This window comes from Ambystoma mexicanum, chromosome 6q, assembly GCF_040938575.1.
Source record: "Ambystoma mexicanum isolate Mex_15411 chromosome 6q, UKY_AmexF1_1, whole genome shotgun sequence".
NCBI classification, from domain to species: Eukaryota; Metazoa; Chordata; class Amphibia; order Caudata; family Ambystomatidae; genus Ambystoma; species Ambystoma mexicanum.
In genome coordinates, this window is record NC_090937.1 from 572,461,847 (window position 1) to 572,483,049 (window position 21,203).

Below are 21,203 nucleotides of genomic sequence, written 5' to 3' on the forward strand. Positions count from 1 at the left end.
TTGCCGCAGAAATCTTTCCAACCACATCAAGAAGGGCGATAGGCCTATAGTTGTCAGGTCTGGACCTATCGCCCGAAGATCGGAACGACAATAGATTTGGTCCAAGACAAGGGGATCTTCTTGCAATAATTTCATTAGATACGGTGAAGGCCTTCGACTCAGTCAAATGGCCCTGGTTGATGGCGGCCTTGAAGGAATATGGGGTCGGGCCAACGTACTTGCGGTGGGTCCAGTTGCTGTACAGTAAACCACTGGCTCGAGTCAGAACGGGAACGACCATCTCGGATCAATGGCAACTCAGTTAGGGTACTAGGCGGGGATGCCCATGGTCCCCGATGCTGTTTATCTTAGCACTAGAACCCCATGCAATATACTTGAGGCAACAATATGGAGAGGTGGGGATCAGAACGAGAGGAGGGCAACACCTGATATCAATGTATGAGGATGATATGCTGCTATATTTGAGATATCCTGAAGAGAACCTACAATATATTCTGCAAGTGATGGAGCGATACGCGGTGCTGTCTGGTATAACAGTGAATCCCAATAAATCATGCATATTTCCCCTAGGTAAGTACAAAGGGATACCACGAGAGAAACTGCCGGTATTACAAATACAATGGGAGACCGGGACCTTTCGATGCCTGGGGATTGATATATATCACAGTGTTGAGGTTGAACACAAACAAAACACAGAGGAGGCGGTGGCTAATATTGAAAGGAGCATGAGGTTCTGGGCTAAGCTCCCGTTGACCATGATGGGGAGAGTGGCACTGTTGAAGATGGTGGTGCTGCCTAGGCTGCTGCACTACTTTGCGAATATACCATACATGATACCCAAGCGATTCTTTGTTAGAATCCAGAGTATGTGTAGGGGGGGTTCATATGGCACAATTCTAGATAGAATAGCATTATGGAAACTGCAAAACACGTATAAACAAGGGAGCATTAAATTGCCCAACTTTGAGATTTACTATCTGGCCAGCCAACTACAGTATGTGGCGAGGTGGTTATCGGAAGACTCCGCACTGTGTTGGGCCCCCTCGTGGGGCTGCTTCAAGTATGCCCAATAACCACACAGGAGCCATTGTGCCCTCCAACCTTCCCTTTATTCCTCCATAGCCTTACTGGCTTCCCTCTTCCCTTGCCCCTCCTTTTCCTCCCGCTTCCCGCTCCCTCCCATAGTCCTGGGCTCCCCTCTTAAAGGGGCTCTGTCCCTTTTCCCACTTACAACACCTCCCCCTTGCTTAACATGAGACTTCCGGGGTCACATTTGCTCGATAAGACGTTGGGGTCTCTTTGTGGCTCGGTGGGGCCTGCCTGGTTGCTCGTGGGTCTCTTCCACGCTCTCTCGTTGCGGTGCTTCATAAGTCGTATAAACAAGGGAGCATTAAATTGCCCAACTTTGAGATTTACTATCTGGCCAGCCAACTACAGTATGTGGCGAGGTGGTTATCGGAAGACTCCGCACTGGAGTCCAGATTATTGAAGGCAGAATGTGCCCCGTTCTTCTTGAATTAATGGATATGGTTACCAATATCGCAACAAGACGAAGGGACAAGAATGTTAGAATTGGGATGGAAGATGTGGCGGAGGGCTTGCCGGGTCATGGAGAACCTGTTCCTGTGCTCTTCACAGATACCGCTAGTGGCACTGAATGGAGTGGATGACCAACTGAGGAAGATAGTCAGGAAGCATTGGGAACCCATTAGTATAGCAACGCAGGGAAATGTGTAGCAGGAAGGGAAGGCAGTGGATTTTGACACACTGGTGGAAGACACCGGTTTACACCGGAGACAGTACATTACTTACACTAGGCTGGTGCGGAAGATAAAATACACTTGGTCAGAAATAGTGCTAGAGGGTCAGCCCGACATGGCCATAGAAAAATGTTATAATGTGTCAGACACCATGCAAGAAAAGTTGGATGAACTCATCCAACTTAGTCTAGCGCTCTCCGTAAGAGCTCTTGTGGAGCTTGTTTGTTAGTTTTGGTATATATTTGTGCACAACTAGATCCAAGTTTTGGTCAACTGGGAATCTGTGTGTAAACCTGAAAGGTAGATCCCAAAATGGAGTCAGAAAAATTTCAGAAACAATTCTTGAGTCTCCAACTTATAAACCGCTAGGTATTTTCAAGCAAGAAGCAGACTTGTTTGGTTTTGCGTATGGTTATTTTAATGCCAATGCATTTCGGAGCGGGTCTCCTTCTTCAGGGCGTTAACCACACTACTGAATTCAACTTATTCTTCAGTTGCAAACAGTCATTATGATGAATAAACAAATCAAAGGTTTCAACAAAGGATACATTAGTCCTATATGAGGGAAATCACAAGTCAAATAGGGTTCAAAAAAAGATTTAGGACATTACATAAAACCATGTATGTTAAATGTCACCGTCCACCATTATGAAGATAATGATTCAATACGTGGTAAGTAAGTGAAAATGTACATACCCATTAATGGTAATTCCCAATAGTCAGAAGAAGGGGTTATGAGGAGGAAAACAACAACATGGCATCCTTATTAGATAAATATTCCTTAATGGTTGTGTAAATGGACAAACAAATTCACAGTGCTGTGTATGTCTGAAATAAAATAAAATTACCTTCGTAATTTCCTATGGTGCCTAACACCATTCTAGAGTAGAAAACTCTGTACATTCAACGGTTCACCTGCAAGTGATCTAAACAAAAATAACAAATACTCAATAAAATGCTACTAGTCATTAGAGAAAACTTGTGCATACTATCGTGTACCTTCAAGCAAGGATTCGAGGCTCACCCGTTTAAATATACTCTCATGTGTTCTCTCAGACGTTATGAAAGAAATAATGTATGGACCTTATTACTGTACGAGCTTTATATCAACTCTCTGTACCTGTTATTCAATGAACGGGCAGGTTGTGCTTACCCTGATGTTCTGTGGTTCTGCAGCGCATAGACTGTTCAGCGAGCAAGCATCGCGTAGAAAAACATTGATTAAAATTGTGTACGGGTTACTATGGCAACCCCGTTCAGCGTGCGCTATCACGTGGCACGTAGCCTGCTGTGCCCATATATGTTAAGTTACGTGAGTTGATAGAAACATTCTTCCTCTATTTGTTGTCATTACTTATGTATTCTCATTGTTACAGCGTTTTGTCGGGGATATGCTCGAGAATGTCATAACATATGTTTACATTATTAAACTCGCGTTCTTGGTGAATTCATCCCACTAAATATCATCTTCATCATGATATGTATAAAAAAAGGTAATAATGAGATGAGGCTCTCGTCAGAAAGGAAACTCGGTTTCCCTCTCTCGACAGACGCCCGGTTTCTGATGTGCACTTGTGAATAGTTAAAAACCTTACCACAGCCCAAAGTAATGGCAGTGAATTGTTAATGCATATATACATAGAACAATAACCTTTTTTTGTAAATCCTACGTAATGGCAGATATATTCCTTGTTGCACTAATACTTCACTTAGATATTACATTGCATCAAAGAAAATTAATTCAGAGAAAATGATCCCATTTTAGTGTTTCCCTCATAACCATGCGATCACGAGCATGCTTATAAAAAGCATACCCAGTTGGTCTCTTCATTCATTCCTCGTGGGGTTAGGCATCCCAAATTCTCAATCCAATAGCATTCCCTCCTGTCTAATTTTGTTTGTATGTTCTCATGAGGATCATTACTTTGAACTACTTCCAATACCATAAATCGAATTTGTGTTAATCTTTGAGCCAATGTCTTGCGACTGCAGAGTTCGAGTTCTTATTCCGTATACACGAACAATGCTCGTTCCAGCGGAGCTTTGCTTTTCTCTGGGACTGACCCACATAGAATTGTCCACAGGGACACTTGATGCCATAAATGATGTTTTTTGTGTCACAGGTGGCAAATGATTTTAGCATAATCTTTTTCCCGGTGTGGGGGTGATTTATGGTCGATCCTTTCAGCACATAACTGCAGTTACTGCAGTGTAGACACGGGAAAGTTCCAACGCGTTTGGTGTCTGGTTGTTTCTTTCGTTGTCTCGTTTGCACTAGGCTGTCTCGAAAGTTTCTACTGCGTTGATAGGCAAATGTTGGTGGTTCTTTAAAGAGTTCCTCTGTTCTTTGGTCGCAGGATAACACTTGCCAGTGCTTCTTTATGATCGATTTAATACAACTACTTTGTGTTGAAAATCTGGTAACAAATACCAGTGGAAGTTCAGTTTTCACTTTTCTTGTAGCTGTTAGTAGTTCGTTTCTGTTCTTTTGGTCCACCTTATGTTTTGCTTCTGCTATCTCTTCCTGTCTGTATCCACGTTTCAAGAACTTCTCACCCATTTCGTGGAGTTCTTTGTCATAATCCCTCGGATCACTGATGATGCGTTTTACTCTAAGCATCTGGCTGTATGGCAGGTTTTTGATTAAGCTTGGTTCGTAAACTTCGTCTCTGAAGTAGATTGTTGCGATCTGTTGTTTTTGTATATATGTTGGTCTTGTATTCATGTTCCATAAATTGCACATTTACATCAAGAAAATGGATGTTGTTCCTGGAATGTTCATGAGTGAACTGGATTCTTTCGTCGATTGTGTTCAGATATGCAACAAATTCCATCAGGTTTATCTCTGTGCCTGTCCAAATACCAAATATGTCGTCTAGAAATCGAATTCAAATGGCCAAATGTGGCTTCCATCTCTGATGACTTAGTATATGATCTGACTCAAATTTGTGCATGAATGTGTTGGCATATGAGAGGACCATCGTGGCTCCCATTGCAGTTCCTGTTATCTGCATGTAAAACTGATTTGTGTTTTTGAAATAAGAATTTATCGATATGAAGCGTAATAAGATAATGATGAATTCCTTGTTCGCTTCTATGTCGCCTGTGTTAAAGAGTAGCCATTCAATTGCTTCAATTCCTGAGTCATGTGGAATTGATGTGTATAAGTTCCTTACGTCAACAGTGAACAAGATCTGTGACGGTGAGTGCGGTACTGTCGCTAGTAGCTGGAAGAAATGCGTCGTATCCTTAATATACGTCGAAGTTTTCTGGATAAGGGGTTGTAGGAAGTAGTCGATGTACTTTCCAATTTGCTGTAATATGCTGTTTACCCCGGCTACTATTGGTCTTCCAGGAGGGTTGGTAAGATCTTTGTGTATTTTAGGTAACATGTATAGATTTGGGATACGTGGATTCCTGTTCATCAGAAACTCATGTGTGTGGTGATTTATCCATGCGTTCTCTTCAGCTTCATCTAGTAGGGTCTCTAGGCTTTGTTTGATTCTCATTGTTGGATCACTGTCCAATTGTTTGTATGTGACAGTGTCTGCAAGCTGTCGTTTGCATTCTTTGTCATAATCCTCAGTATTTAGTATGACCAATGCTCCCCCCTTGTCTGCAGGTCTAATTCTTATTGAAGCATCGCTATACAGATCTTTCAGCAATTTGAACTCATGAGGTTTCAAATTCTTATGTTTAGTACTCTTAAAATGAATCTTCTCCAAATCTTTGAAGACTTGTTTTTCAAAAACTTCCACTGCTGGTATATTTATTTGTGGTATAAATTTACTTTTTGATTTGAATTCCTTATAAGGTGACTCTGCTTGTGTGGTCTGTGGTATCTCTGTTTCATTGAAAAAAGCTTTTAGTTTCATTTTCCTGATTAGCTTGTACAGTTCTATTTTGGTTTCAAATAATGAGGTATCAAACGTGGGGACAAAACTCAATCCTTTCTGAAGTGTCTCTGTCTCAGCAGCAGTAAGGACTCTGAACGATAAATGAATCACTAGGTTTTCTTCTGTTGTAGGCGTATCTGTGGTCCTCCTCGTCCTCTTTCTCTTGCCCCTGCGGGTTCTTTTCCTCTTCCTAAAAAACCGCTGGTTGATGGCCCCGGTCTTGTTTCTGATGGTTCAGGGTTTGCTGTTGGTGGATTTTCTTCTGTCGGTCGAGTCTCACTTGTTTCTGAATCTGAGCTAGTTGGAGTATTTGAGTTGTTCTGTCATGGTCTTCTTCCTATTGGAGCATATTTATCCATCCAGGAATACACTTCGTCATTCACATAGTCGTAAGTGTCTCTTTTGAATTTCCTGATTTTTTTTCGGTTCTGTAATCTGCCAATTTCAAGTTTTGTCTACCAATATTTCTTCTATTTCTTCCTTTTTCAATTTGCATGAATTGGAGAGTTATTTCTCAATCTCCTTGATCTCTACATCAATAGTGTGAAGATTTACAGTATGTTCTTGAATAGTTAACAAAATTAAATCCAGCGAGCATCTATTCAGGATTGCCCCCATCTTTTAACAAACTCTTGATTCTCTTTACATAGTGTTGGTCGGAGTTTTATTCGTAATCCTCTTGGTATCCGTTGATTCTTATAATATCTTCTTAAGGTGACCGTGTGTAGCTACCTGTTGATTTCCTTTCGTATCAGATATTCTAATTGTTTAATCCTTTTGGTAGGATCTAGATCTGTGGTGGTGGTATTTTTATTGAAAACATTCTCACCAATCAGTTCCAAAATCTTATTTGCTTCTTCTGTAGAGAAACCTAGCGTCTCTGCTCTTTTTGTTGTAAGTGATTCTATATCTTCATATGACATCTTACCATGTGTGATTCTAGATGATTGATTTTAATGTCCTCTTTTAACGTTAATGAAGGTGTGCCTTCGCCTAAGGGGTGTCAAAGAACAAGATTGTCGAAAGAAGGCAAAAAGAAAAGGCGGGCACCACCTGAATGTAATAGTTTACTTGTTCAATTATTGATTTGATCCTTTCATTTAGTGGAGCTGCCGGACTGATTAAGGGTCTTGTGACACCTGGTCCCTATGTCGATACACTATGCAAGAAAAGTTGGATGAACTCATCCAACTAAGTCTGGCGCTCTCCGTAAGAGCTCTTGTGGAGCTTGTTTGTTAGTTTTGGTATATATTTGTGCACAACTAGATCCAAGTTTTGGTCAACTGGGAATCTGTGTGTAAAACTGAAAGGTAGATGTCCAAAATGGAGTCAGAAAAATTTCAAAAACAATTCTTGAGTCTCCAACTTATAAACCGCTAGGTATTTTCAAGCAAGAAGCAGACTTGTTTGGTTTTGCGTATGGGTATTTTAATGCATCAGACGGACACCACGAGGTCTCCAGAATAAACGAACTGCTGATGTCAAAGGTGGGGAGGCAGATGGTCCGGTTGAGGCGGGATTGGGATGAGGAATCTGGAAAACCCATGGGTGATGAGTTGTGGATTAGGCTACAGGGATACCACAAAAAAAGTGTACAGGAACGTGAGGTTGTAACAAATCCAGTTATATGTTACCCATAGAGCGTATATGACTCCTCAGAAGATAGCCAAGTTTAGGAATGCGGGAACACAAAGGTGTCCTAAATGTGGGGAGGAGAATGCGGGACTGCTGCATATCTTCTGGGCATGCTAGAGATAAGTAGATTTTGAAGGGAGGTAGCCCACATCTTGGCGGAGAAAGAAATAAGTCTGGAGGCGGAGTCCATGTGGGCGTGTATGGTAGGGGGGTTCCATAGGCCGCGTAGACTGAAACACATAAGTAAACTCAAAGATCTGGCTTATATACTTGCTAAGCGCAGGATTGCTATGAGCTGGAACGCAAGTAATAGACTGAATGTAGGAGCCTGGTGGCATGATCTTCGGAAATGGGCGGATGCGGAAACAGTGGTGTGGGGCGAGGCAATAAATAGAGGTGGAGATGATGAAGTGAAGACGTTGATAGCCTGGAGGCAACTAGTAGCTACACTGTCTGGGTCTGACCAGGCATGCCGAGAGGATGGCGGTCCCTCGGGGGGAGAGTATGGAGGGGTATCTTCAGAGAGGGTGGTGGAAGGCGGTGATGTGGGGTAGATTCGGGATGGGAGTGGGGGGCAACAGGGGTGGACACATCACGAAATTGTATATGAAACTTGGAATGAATAATTGCTGTTCACTGCTTGGTTTTTGGTTGGAATTAATAAAAAAAGTTTTTTTTTTAAAGTGTATCCGTTTGTCAATCTAGGTTATTCATGACATGTTATATATTGTGCTAAGGTATGCACTTACATGGGTATCTCAATTGGAGATTTCAGAATAAGAATATCATTTTACTCAGCCAATTTTCCCTTTTTTTCTCCCCTTCCCCTGCTTTTTCCGTGTCCTTTAGATGAACTATCTACTTACAAAGACTATAGACTTTGATGTACAGGGTGACAAAGTAGCAACATGATTGTTAATGAACAACTGTGCACTATGATGGTGAATGAACAATTGTACATGTGAATATATGACAAATTGTAGATGTGAAATAGCAAAACTGCACCATCAATATGGGCATTATTGTGGCAATCGTACTTTCAGCAGATGCATTAATGTTTATTCATACTTACACAAACTAAGTACCTAGACAAAGCCCAGGTGGGCGAAACATTGGCACGTGCTGTCCAATGAGTTACTGTTGGTTCATTAACCATGTTTATGGATGAGGCATGAATATAACAGTCATGTCTGTTGATTTATTATAAAGAGTGGACCACAGCGCGCTAGTGTCTGGACTTTTTTTGTTTTGTTTTTGTTAGTATCCCTAAGAAGAAGCATCCTGACAAGTATACCAAAGACATTGCAGAGGTCAAGAATACCAAGGAAGTTATTGAAGAAGTTGTTTCTTTGTTTAATAAACTGTGGCAAACCTATCCTGGAAGAAGGATATCCAGGATTACCATTGGTGCTGTTTTTCTTAGATGCAACTGGAACGGGAACTTTTCAACAGAAGGCTGGAAAACTATTGCCAGCAGTATTTTGTTTGTTGAACTTTTATTTCCTTTTGGAACTTATAAGAACTGGTTCAAGCCTTTACTTTCCTTTTGAACATTTGGGAGAAAGTGACTGAGTAATCCTGGGAAAAGGATCTACCCAGGACAGGTGAAGGTCATTCAAGTCATTGGTTACCGTTTACTCTTTTATTTATGTCGTTTATGTTTTATCCTGAATGTTTTGTTGTTTAGTGTGAGGGCCAGTTTTGTTGATGCTAGGAGTAAATCCCTTAGACCGTAGAATCTCCCATATAAAGTAGGTTTATCAAGGTTTAATTTGCACTTTTTACTTTTAATAAAATGCTTTATTTAGATATAAACACGAGCAGTTGTCCACCTCGCATTACTGACCCCTCAAAACTACTCCCACTGCAGAGAAGGGACTGGTCCAGGAAGGGCAGCGAGGACCTAGGGCAGTCTGGGAGCAGAAGAAATACTGGATCCAGGACAGAGAGCAGTGTGAGGAGCCAGGAATAAAACACAGACACAAGAGTTTATATTTGTGGCTATAGACTTTTATTGAAACAAAAAGGGGGGGTTGGAAAATGCCTCACTATTCCTATTTTAGGAGGCATTGCCCGGCCTAAAGCAAAACAAAGGGTCTGTCCAGTGTAAAGATGTCCAAAGAAAAAATGTCCTGTGTCCGAAATATTATCCTGGCCCTCACACTCTAAAAATGTACTCTAAGGCGAAAAGGGAAATGTCTTTGGCCTTGAAAAGTGCACAAATGTTCAAAAAGGAAAGGTGTAACTCCAATACAAAAGTTCCAGATGGATAATGTTCACAGTTCCAGAGAATGACTCCCTTCCCCTGGAATTCACTTCACTGGACTTTAAACATTATAGGATATAAGTTTTCCTTGGGCTTCTTTTGGTCAGCAAATTACCTTGTATGCAAAACAACTTGACTGTTAGTCTTAATTTTGGCTGGATACCCGGTGTACTCCCCTGACAGGTTTCCTCTCCTTTTTAGTATATTTCAACACAGTCTTTGACTATACCGATGTACCTTTATCAGGATTCCCTTATGTGATTTACTTTACACGTTGTCAAACTGACCTTGCCTGGTATATTATCCTGCCAGGGCATTCTCTTGTGCTTTACTTTAACACACTTACAATCTTGAATCTGTCTGGTATACTTTCCTGCCAGGACGTTCTCATATGTTTCAATGTGCACACTTTTAAACTTGACAATATTTTGTATTCATTCTGTTATATCTCTTTAGGGCATAAATAGTCTCCCATTCTCTCTCATATGCTTTATTTACTCTTATTTGCCTTCAGTAGGTATGCCAACATGGCCCGGTGTACCAGCTTCTCTTGGGTGGGCTCACTGGTGCTCTATGGCGTGCGTTGGTTCTCCCGCTGTAAGTATGCAGCGGCTCTTCGGCATCCCGGTCCTTCTTCAAGGGTTTGCTGCCAGTGCTTTGTGGCTTCCGCGTCCCTCGCGACGTCCGCCTGCCTGCTCTGGGCTTCACCATGTTCGAGCGCTGTGTAGGCTGCTTTTCGGTGCCTGCCTATGCCAGGAAGTCTTCCCTTCTGCTCATGGCATCCTTGCAGCAGACCAGCTCCTTAAGTATGCTCTCCTCTGCCTCCACTTTGAGCCGGTTTGCTCCACAGACTTCTCAACAGCACAGCAGTCCCTTGGTCAGTCCCAGGTCACCACTGGGAAAGGAATGATGACACCATTGGATTCATCACATTAGTCAGGAAGCACTGGAGCGAACACATGGTCAGTAAACCAACCACATTGAGACGCGGCTCACATAAGCCTTGACCGTGGTTACATATGCCCTAGAAAACAAACCAAGGCTTGGCGCTCAAACCACGATCACTGTGGCAAACTGCAATGCCCCATGAACTGTGCATGCGTGGAATGCCGAAAATGGTTCACGGTGCATACGCAGAGGACCCATGATGGTGGCACCCACAGGCACCAGGAGGGACTCCGGCCACCAGGTAAGACCCTACGGAATCACGAGCGGCGTGACAACTTTAGATGTTGGTGACTCACCACATGTAGTTTCATCATCCCCAGAGAGAGAGGGATGGCTTTGTTTTGTGAAGGAGGAAGAATAATGTCAACAGTCTCCATCATGTAAGGATGTGACCCAGGTACTCCTGTAGAAACTTTCTGGATCCAAGCACTTCGATAGAATTAGGTTTCTACCTTCATGGAGAAAAGTGTAAAGTTTTGTGACACCCTGTCTGAGGGCTTTCAAGTACACAGATTGGCACAATATGCGCGCATCTGGAACATGCTCATACCCAAGTCAATAGAGGCAAACCTTGCAGGGTTCCAAAATGGACAGCTGGCAAGCACAATCCCTATAGTGTTCGAAGCCCAACTCTGTGGATTAGGCATGGCAAAGATGAAAACTAAAGCTAGTAGCATTTCTAAACAAATTACGGAGTCAGTGGAAAGAAGGAACAGGGATAATTGGGAGATTCTAGTTCCATATAGTCTGCCTCTGATGTCATTGGCACCCCCACAAAGTTGAGCGGATCAATCTGATGCTCACTAGGTTTTGAGGACAGCTGGCACTGAAAATAGATATGATAAGGAATATGTGAGAGAAAGCAATCTACTAGAAAATAGTGATTGCCCAGGCAACCTAAAGAGAGCAATGATAGGGACCCCCCAAATACACAAAAGGGTGAAGTTTCTCGCATTTCCACTACAATCTAGGCCTGTGCCAATTTATATTGCAATTAAAGGCAACCATCTCTTTATGGTCCTCACCTTTTGCTTGGGCTTGCTTTTGCATATGATTCGGGTCTCAGAAGACTACGCATAGAGACAGTGTAAGATATATTAGAAAATATGCAGGTCATCACTACAACAAGGATTAACACACCATATTTTGTTAAGGACGGAAGGGTGGAATGTCAAAAGGTTTTCTTTCTCCCAAGAGACCGAGCAGACGTTTCTGTGCTCAAAAATGTACAGGCTGAGCAGCATTCAGTAAAATTATTTCTTCCCTGTATGGTGATGCATTGGAGATCTACACACGCACAAGTTTAAAAATGCAAATGGGAGGCAACTCTGTGTATAGACATTGAAGATGACATATGGGTTTAGATATGCATACAAAACATGTTTCATTAAACAACAAACAAGGGCTTTAACATTGTAGGTTTCTGGGGAAAATATATTACACCCCTTTAGAAATGAAAAACTTTGGCCTTCCTGTTAGCAGGGACTGTCCTACATATTGGCACAAAGATATGGGATTTCTTCATTTAGCTTAGTCTTGACCAGAATTATCGCTGTATTAGTCCCAACACACGCATAAAGCATCCACAATCTAAGTTGATACCATTGAATTTGATCTGCAACTATGCTTGCAGGGTTTCAATCTTGATATTACCAGCATAATACCCAGCTTCATGCTTTAGGTTTGCTTGTATCTCGAAGGCAACTGTTACACTGGATGAAGACCCCAGCCTACGCTTAATGAATGATACAGACAGTGAATGAAGATGGGTAAATTAACTAGAGGACATGTGTATGGAACTTTCCCCAACAAAAAGTCAACCCAAGAACATTTGCCCATATTCGACCTATTACATGACTAATCATTCCATTGTGGGTGCACATAATGTATAGCATTATTTTGTCCTATATTTTATGGCTGCAACAGAGTGATGGATCGTATTGTCCTGTACAAATTATTAGTGAGTTTTAATTTGTCAAGAGTGTTCTATTGTGCATAGCTTGTACATTCTTCTGATGATTATCTGTTTGTACGATATACAAAATTCAATACACAGAACTTTAATCAAATTTAAAAAACCACTTACGGGCAAAGTTCAACTTCCAAATACTGTTCGCTTCCCTCGCATAGGAAGAAGGCTTCCACCACTTAAAACAAAGGAACAACAATTAGCTTGTGTGCAAACCATAACTTGAAAAACAGCTTTTTCTTAGTTGTGATAAAGATTCACTTTTGTCAGTCTCTTTAGAGACCTCCTTCTTGCTCGGCAAGTCTAAGGTTTTCCATATAAACTTGAAACTGTATGTCTTTCATTCTGCCAACATGATTTGTAGTAAAAATGCACTTCTTCACGCAACTTTACCAAGCATTTTCCAAGAGTAATTTTGACTTACTTGTGAAAAGGGTAGTAACTTGCAGGTAACTCCAAATTCACAAAAGGACTTGCAAGCGGCTCAAGAAAGGATTTATAGGCCCGATTCAGAAAAGCAGTAGTACATTTGATTTACTCCTTGAAAAAGTATCAACTGACTGAATAAGTTATTGGGAATTCGCATAGGGCTATACAATTGGGAATGTACAACTTTTTTATTAACATAAGCTTTGGTGTATGTTGCACACAGTTGTACAACGTTTGCATGTGTAACCTATTCTGAGACTAGAAAGTGGACATTACTTGGGTAATGGTGGGAGCTGTGGTTATGTCAAAGAAGAATTTGAATGGAGAACTAAAAAACAAGGTGGGTCCTGGGTGTCCCTCTACCGGCCATTAGTCCCAGTTTCGAGAGTCTTAGCCAGAACTAAACATCCACATGATAGAACTGTACGTTTAGTAGAAAAAAATTAAGAAAACATGCATGAACACATTTAAGTTACACCTTAATGCTTCAAGTGTAAGTGTTGGATGAGAAGAGTAATGTGAATGATTGTGTGGATACATTTATGAGATGTGTGAAGAAGGCATATGGCTGGAAAAATATTTTGAAGTGACAGTAAACATATTTATAAATCTTTTGATAAATTCTCATGTGATGAAATGGCAACAGCTCTACAGGAAAACCGGGATGAGCATTGGCTAAACCGCAGACTCAGCCCCACACTACACCAGCAGTGATCCCACTCAAAGGTGAAACAGGCACAGCCGGAAAGGTATACCTCCCTTTGGTAGTGCAGCCCAGGTGCAGTATATATCTTCAGAAGGGATGTGAGCAGATAACATCAGAAACCCAAACAATATAGGGACAATGGTTCCAAAATAAACAAATGTCCAATCAATGTTCGATACAAATATAGACGTTTAACCAAATTGCAATCAGATAATTCAAAATACTCAAAACACAGAATGCAGGCTTTTGTGAAAGGGCACTTTGGGTGGATGAGCAGGGGTGTTTGAGCAATACTTTAGCAACAATGTCACTGTTCAAGGATAGGTCTTTGAAGACAAAGGTAGAGATGGGGGACTTAAAAGTTACTATGCTCCCAAAATATGGACATGGTGTAAAGGGCTCATCTTTAGGGCTCAACAGTGTTGAACCAGGCTTTTCAGATTTAAACTATGTGTGGCAGCACCAGGTCCAACGATGCAGTACTGTTCAGCAGCGGCATTGGCTTGCAGTTCGAAGACGCAGAGGATGGCACGTAATGTTGGGTCGGTAGTGCTGGAAGACTCTGTGTTTTCAGGTGCAGTGAAGCAGAGGCAGCCCTTTGTTAGGGAGCGGCTTCAACTGGCTGGACACAGGGTTGGGCTACTGCAGTGGCATCGGCTAACAGTTTGACGAAGCTGGCGACAATGTGGCAGTGTTGAATTGGGGACTCTGGAAGTCTTGGCGGGTCTCAGATCAGGAAACCGAGATCTGAAGGTGGTTGAACGTCGAGGCCGAAGAGGACTCCAGAGGTTCAAATGCAGCAGCTTGGACAGTGTTAAAGATGTCCAAACGGGCATCTAGGTGGTTTCACAAAGCAGCGAGAGCCAGGGGTAGCTCTTTAGTTTTGTGGTTGCTAAAAAACACAGTCCAGGTCCTCAAGGACAAGGTAAGTGCTTCAGTTCTGCACTTCCACTCCACAAAGTTGCCTGTTGGGGGCTAATTCACCTCCAGTGCAGGATCATCCTGGTTACAGTGCCACAGCCAGCAGAGAGGCCTTGGTCTACAGCAGTTCACCCCCACTGTTCCCTGGGGATGGTTGGGGCCACAGCTCTTCTCCGCCTTGTAGGCCTTCCGTCTTCACCTCCTTGGCAGAAGACTTTGGGTAGACTGTATCCCCAAAAGTGGTCAAGATTAATTCTTCTTGTTCTTCTGGGAGTTCAGAGATGAATGAAGAAAGAGGGCTGCCTCTTCCTTATAAAGGCAATCTGTCACAGGTGGTTGGTCCAAAGCAAGGTGGCTGCAATTGGTCCAAATCCAGGCTATTGTAACAAGTCCCCCTCTGACATCACACCCAGTGCCTTGCCTGCAACAAATGGGGGTGGTGGTGGCTAGTAACTAGTAGCAGTGCCTAATAGAAACCAACAAGGCGGAACCCTTCCTTTAAACCACCTCTGCATCCTGGCTACCGTAATGCCACACCCTTCCCATGCCTGCTGACTTCAAAGGAACTCCAATGATCAGCACATTGGTGTGCAAGTATGCTCCTAGGTCCTGGAAGAATGTTTCCCCTTTCTGCACAGAGTTCAAAGAGGCAGCATCGTGGCCATTGTCCAGCACAGCAGCAGTGGAGACAGCCAGGCTGGACATCTATACAAGTCAGTCCTGTCATAGCTTATCAAGACCAGAGGAGTATTCACAGCCTCTCCCCAACCATGGAAGCCAAATGGCTGGCACAGGTCTCTGATTATGAGTAACAGGTCACCACGAGGCAGCCAATGTGGGGATGGGGTGGGGGGTAAGGGAGTGGTTGTGGTTACGTAAGGGGAAATTAGGAACACCGGAAAGAGGGTTAGGGTAGCATAATTCTATGCTTAGGGGGGGATTTAGAGAACATACTTGTCATGCGCCTTCTCAATTAGGCCACTCACTCCTAGGTTGCTGCAACTTTGTAATTGGTACCAAAATGCTGCACTAAACCTCCTGTCCTGATCCTGACTCAATCATTCACCTCCTAATCCCAACCTAAACATAGTGAATATGAGCGTGTTACATGAGCACAAACATGGAAAGCAACATTAAAGCATGAAATGGGACACACAAGCTGTAGGCACAAATTAACATAATTCTTTTTATTACAAACCTTTGTCATTGGGAACAGACAGAAACAACATTTCTTTTAAAAAATCAGAAATCAAAAACAGAAAGATAAGTACTTCAGCATCATGATCTGTTCTTTTCTTCCTTTTACTCAGATCAGCCATCCGGCAGCTGCGAGGTATGGTTTTTGGTCTTTGCATAGTTATCAGCTTATTTCCATCAAGTATCTCTTTGAGATATTGTATAAGGTAGACGGTTCTAGGGACATCAATGAACGTAATGATGAGCAATGACCTTCACAAACATTGACACATTAGCAGTGCTCTGTTTTCATCACATACAATGCTGTCAGGTGACCTGCTTCATTTCACACAGCCATCATAATGAGAAATGAAAGAAGGGTACATTTTCATGGCGCTCTGTTGTACTACAGGAGCATACTTGTCAAGGAAACGTCAAGGAGTGCAGAGTCAGTGCGTGTAAGCTTCCCTTTGTGAATTTCTCAGCGTGCTACGAGACCAACATTCATTACTGAGCTCCGTTACTCCACAGAGCTATGAGGCACACAACACAATTCACAAATGAATGGCTCTGCTTCATAACATGATCGAGTGAACAAATGCACCTTATCTCTTCTTACTTATCTCTGGCCGGGGAACCTCACAAGGCATTCCAGCGCAGGCTGCTGCAGGCAAAGATCCTCGGTGGCGGCAGCGATCGCTGAGTATGTTTCCAGACTCCTCCCATGCCAGCTGCCTCTCTGCGTGTTCCAGCACACCGTCCCCGCACGTGGCGCAATCAGGAAACAAAATAAACAGCACCTGGCACAGGTGGGAAAGTCTTCTTAAAGGCCCGGCAGCGAGTGCCTGATGCACGTTGCCACCGGGCATCATGGGAAATTTAGTTCCACCATGAGACCTTATTATGGGAAGTCGTGTAGGCTCATAAAGCCGCCAGGTGGACCTTTAGGGAGTTGAATACTAATCCTGCATCTAGCAAATGGAGCATATAAGTTAGAATGTGGGATGGAGTACATTCTATGGGGTTAATTTGTTTCGATTGGCACCAAATTATGAATCTTCTGCATTTGTCAAAATAACAGTGACAAGTGTTTGGTTTTCTTGATTCTTTCAATATATCCATGCATCTCTGTGGCAGGTTGAGATATCCGAACTCTATGACCTCAGGAGCCATGCTGCCAAGTTCATTGAGTGAGGCTGCGGGTGCACTGTTAGTCCATCGTGCTGAGTGAGTAGGTTGTACTGGCACGGGAGTTTGATGGGATCGCACATTGCCAGTTTGCGCTTATGTGGATACCATGGTTGTCTTGCCCAGATAGGAGCAACTAGGATAAGCGTCATTGGTTCCTTGTGGATCTTGTTCAACACCTTCCTCATGAGAGGTGTTGGGGGAAAAGCGTAAACAAATTTCCCTGACCAGTTCATCCATAGGGTGTTCCCCTTGGAGCCTGGCTGGGGAAACCTGGACACGAAGTCTGGGCATTGACTGTTTTCGCTTGTGGCGAATAAGTTTATTGTGGGGAAACCCCATTGAGAGAAGAGGTGTTCTACGACTCCTTCGTGTTGACGCCACTCGTGTTCCCTTGGTAGGGGATCTTTGCTCAATGAGTCTGCCAGAGTGTTGAGTTTCCCTGGAACATGCTGTGACGACATGAACATCTTCCATTTGAGTGCCCATTTCCAAATTTGCTGCGCAAGTCTGAACAGATTAAGAGAACATGTGCCCGCCTGTTTGTTGATATAAAACATTGCTGTAGTGCTGTCTGTCAGGATCTGCACAGATTGGTTTGTTAAATGGGATTCGAATGCCCGAAGGACTTTGAATACTGCCAGAAGCTCTAGCAGATTGATGTGGTCCTGAGCTACAGTGCAAGACCACAGACCCTGAGCTCTGTGGGGAAGGTAGTGAGCCCCTGACCCTGCTAAAGAGGCGTCCATTGTGACAATCGCCTGTATCTCTGGATCGTAGAAGGGCTTCCCCTTCATTAGATTTTCCCTTGTCCACCAGCGAAGATTTTGTACAAGTGTTGGCGAAATTACCACTAAACCGTCCCAATGACCACATGCCTGAGACCGCTGTTTCGCCAACCACTCCTGCATGGGTCGCATGCGCAGGCACGCGTGAGGAACCAGGTAAATGCAAGATGCCATCATGTCTATTAAATGCATAGCTTTGCGCACCCTTATCTGGTGGCCGGCCTGATAATGCAGTATTTGCAGTAACAAATCTTGTACTCTTTCCTCTGACGGAAAGTCCAACCCCTCTTGTGTGTTTAAGACAGCTCCTAGGAACTGTTTTGAAGTGCTTGGCACTAGGCCTGACTTTTTCTCATTGATGGAGAAGCCCAATTGAAAGAGAAGGTTGATTGCTGTTTAATGTTTTGGCTGCAAATTAGGGGGGACTCCCCTGTAATGAACCAGTCATCCAGGTAAGGGTACACTGGGATTGCCTCCCTGCGCAGGTGCGCTGCCACCACCGCCAGTACCTTTGTGAATACCTTTGGAGCAGAGGCTATTCCGAAGGGCAGCACTTTGAATTGGTAGTGCTGGTTCGCTATCTTGAAACGCAAGAATTTTCTGTGCGCTGGGAACATTGAAATATGAAAATAAGCATCTTTCATATCCAGTGTTGCCACGTAATTCCCCTTTTTTAGTAGAGGGATTACCTCTTGTCGCGTAGTCATGCAGAACTTTTGTGGCTTGACATACTTGTTTGCAGGGCGCAAATCTAATACTGGGCACACTGTTAGATCTTTATTTGTCACAAGGAAGTAAGTTGAATAAATACCCCTGTTTACCTGGTTGGCCGGGACGACTTCGATGGTGTCCTTGATTAGAAGTGTGGCTATCTCCTCGAGAAGGATACGCTTGTGTTCTTCTGAGTGGATCTTTTGTCGTGGCGGTGGTCGTGGGGTAGTTGGAGGAGTACTATAAAGTATCCGCCTGCTACTGTGGACAGCACCCATCTGTCAGAGGTGATTCCCTCCCATGCATGGTTGGAGCTGTAAATGCTCCCTCCTACTGGAGAGGCATGGGAGGGCACCTGAAGCGGAATGTCACTGCTTTTGAGGTGGTGTGCCACCTTGAGAGGGGTTGCCCCTCCCCTGAACACGACCTCTGTGCTGTCCTCTAGGATAGCCTTGGGAGGATTGACCTTGATTATTTCCCCAGGAGGAGCCCTAGTTTTGACTGTAGTTGGATCCCCGTTGAGAACTTTGGCAGCAAAAATGGCAAAAATGGCCATTACCCCTCTGGCCAGGAGGCTTGTTGGTGAGTTGACCCAATGATTTAAGCGTGTTATACTCATCCTTGGCTGTCTTAAGGGCGTCTTCGATGGCCTTACCGAAGAGCACATTGGGTTCAATAGGCATGTTTATTAGGGTGGCCTGCGTTTCTGGTCTGAAACCTGACTGGTGCAACCACGCATGCCATTTAATAACAGTACCTTGAGCAATGATTCTTCCGGCATTTTCTGCCGCGTCAAGGTTGGTCTTAGGTAAACAGCTCGACATTGCCCTCCCTTCTGCAGCCACCTGTGCTAGCTGGGACTTCAGTGGCTCTGGGGCAGACGAAAGTAAAACCGATACTTCCTCCCATTTGTGGCATTTGTAGCTGGCCATGAGTGTTGCATTGTTCACAATTCTGGTCTGATAACCCGCAGAGGAGGCAACCTTTCTACCCATTGTGTAAATCTTTTTGCTTTCCTTGTCAGGTGGGGCCTAACGAGTCTGACTTCAGCTGCCTTCTAATATATAATGGGTCTGAAGGTGCAGGTTTAAATAGCTTTTCTACATGTGGGTTTACAGCCCGTGTAAGGTTAGGGGCTTCTAATGATGGTAGTATCCTGCGCTGCACTGACTTCAGTAGAGGAATAAACTGTGCCACTGTTTTCTTGTCCCCACAGATCTGCTCCACAAAGTACTTCTTGGGTGTCAATTTGAAAGTGCTCAGCCGCCTTGGCTAGCACCTCATTAAGAAGGGGTTGGTTATCAATAGGAGAATCAACAATTGGAGGGTCTTCATCAATAGGAGAGTCTATAGTGTACATATTGGCCTCTTGGTCCCCATCATCCCCATAATAGGGGTCTGGTGTATCCTCATCATCGAATTGAGAGATCTTTGTGCTCCGATTCTGGGTCATAGAGTTCTATGACTGTACTTTGCAGTGGAACATCTGTACAAGACCTTTTAGAAGGGGGTTGAGTAGGTAGAGCAGAGCCCTGTGACCCAGAGGGAGCGGAGGCGGGGGGAGTGCAGTGGAAACTCTGGAAGTATGCAGGGTCTTTTTCATAGAAATTGGCCATAAAGGTCATTCTCCTCATCACCCTGTCTATGTCTTGTGCAGACCATTCTTTTGAACTTGGGGTTACCAAAGGTTGTGAAGAAAGTCCTAAATCCTCATCTGTGGGAGGTATTAAGTTACATTTTTGTTTATCTTTATGAGATATGGGCCTATATTCTCTAGGTTTTTCTTTCTGAGGGTTTTTTCCCCTAAGAGGGCTTTTATCCCTATGAGGTGTTTTTGAGGATTTCTTTCTGTGTTCTTTTCCCCCTCCCTGGAGCCCAGAGGCGTGTTTATCTGACTTGTTGGGGCCTACTACTTGATCTGACGGCGAGCGTCGAATTTCAGATGCGGGTAGGGCCGAGGCCTCGTCCGTGGATGATAGACCCTCGGAGGGAGATATATGGGCGACACCCTTGCCGTCTTTTCGAACGAGAGTGCCCAGAGGACATGGACTCAACGGACCTTTCCCTGGGTGTCGAATGTTGTCGATCGCTCGACCCATGTTGTTAAAACTGATATAATATTGTCTCGTCCTCATAGTATATGTTGGCCTATGCCCAGTCGCTTTGCTAGGAAATCCTTATTGCAAGGTCGTGACCTTAAGCGAATCAAGCCTCCATTTTAGGTTAAAGCCGCCATTTTAGTTTATCGTGCAAAGTCACCTGGTGGCCTAAAATGGCCGACCTGTGTTCTCTTGTTCTTAATTTAACCTCTTCAACCTCTGTAGGAGAGTTAATGTCCATCCTGCCTGCAGGCTACATGTTAGGGACATGTAGACCCTGTCCTTTGTTGACCTCGGGATCAGGGGATTACTTGAATCGGCGATGTTAACCTACAAATATACAAGAACAATAACGCTATTTAAACATGACATGCGAAACATCTGTTTGACCTGCATTAAAGCAAATGTGTAAAGAGTGTAAAGTTAAACCCAGAGAATAATAGTGTTCGTTAGTAAATGTATTAAGAAGTAAACCGCATGCGCGAGATATGTAAATTAGGAATAAACCTGGCGCGAACCCTAGCCCAGTACATGATTAACTTGTAGGAGGCTGGACATCGTTATGAAGAAACTGTATAAATACGCTGATGTCCAGCTAGAAATTCCTGTTCACTGCTCACATTGAACCTGCTGGGGGTCTCTGTGATGTATTGACGGCCAAATAGCTATTTGTGTACTTTGTTTTGTAAACTGTACATTATTGCAATAAAG

The 21,203-nt window shown here is 43.5% G+C and overlaps 1 protein-coding gene across 1 annotated transcript in view; it reads right to left on the reverse strand.

Moving 5' to 3' along the window:
• C6QH4orf33 (chromosome 6q C4orf33 homolog) overlaps window positions 1–21,203 on the reverse strand; it is a 302,616-nt gene that overhangs the window by 122,209 nt on the left and 159,204 nt on the right. Inside the window, exon 3 of the mRNA XM_069631055.1 lies at window positions 12,592–12,652. Within this exon, the coding sequence (XP_069487156.1) occupies window positions 12,592–12,652 (61 nt within the window). The remainder of the gene's footprint in view (window positions 1–12,591; window positions 12,653–21,203) is intronic.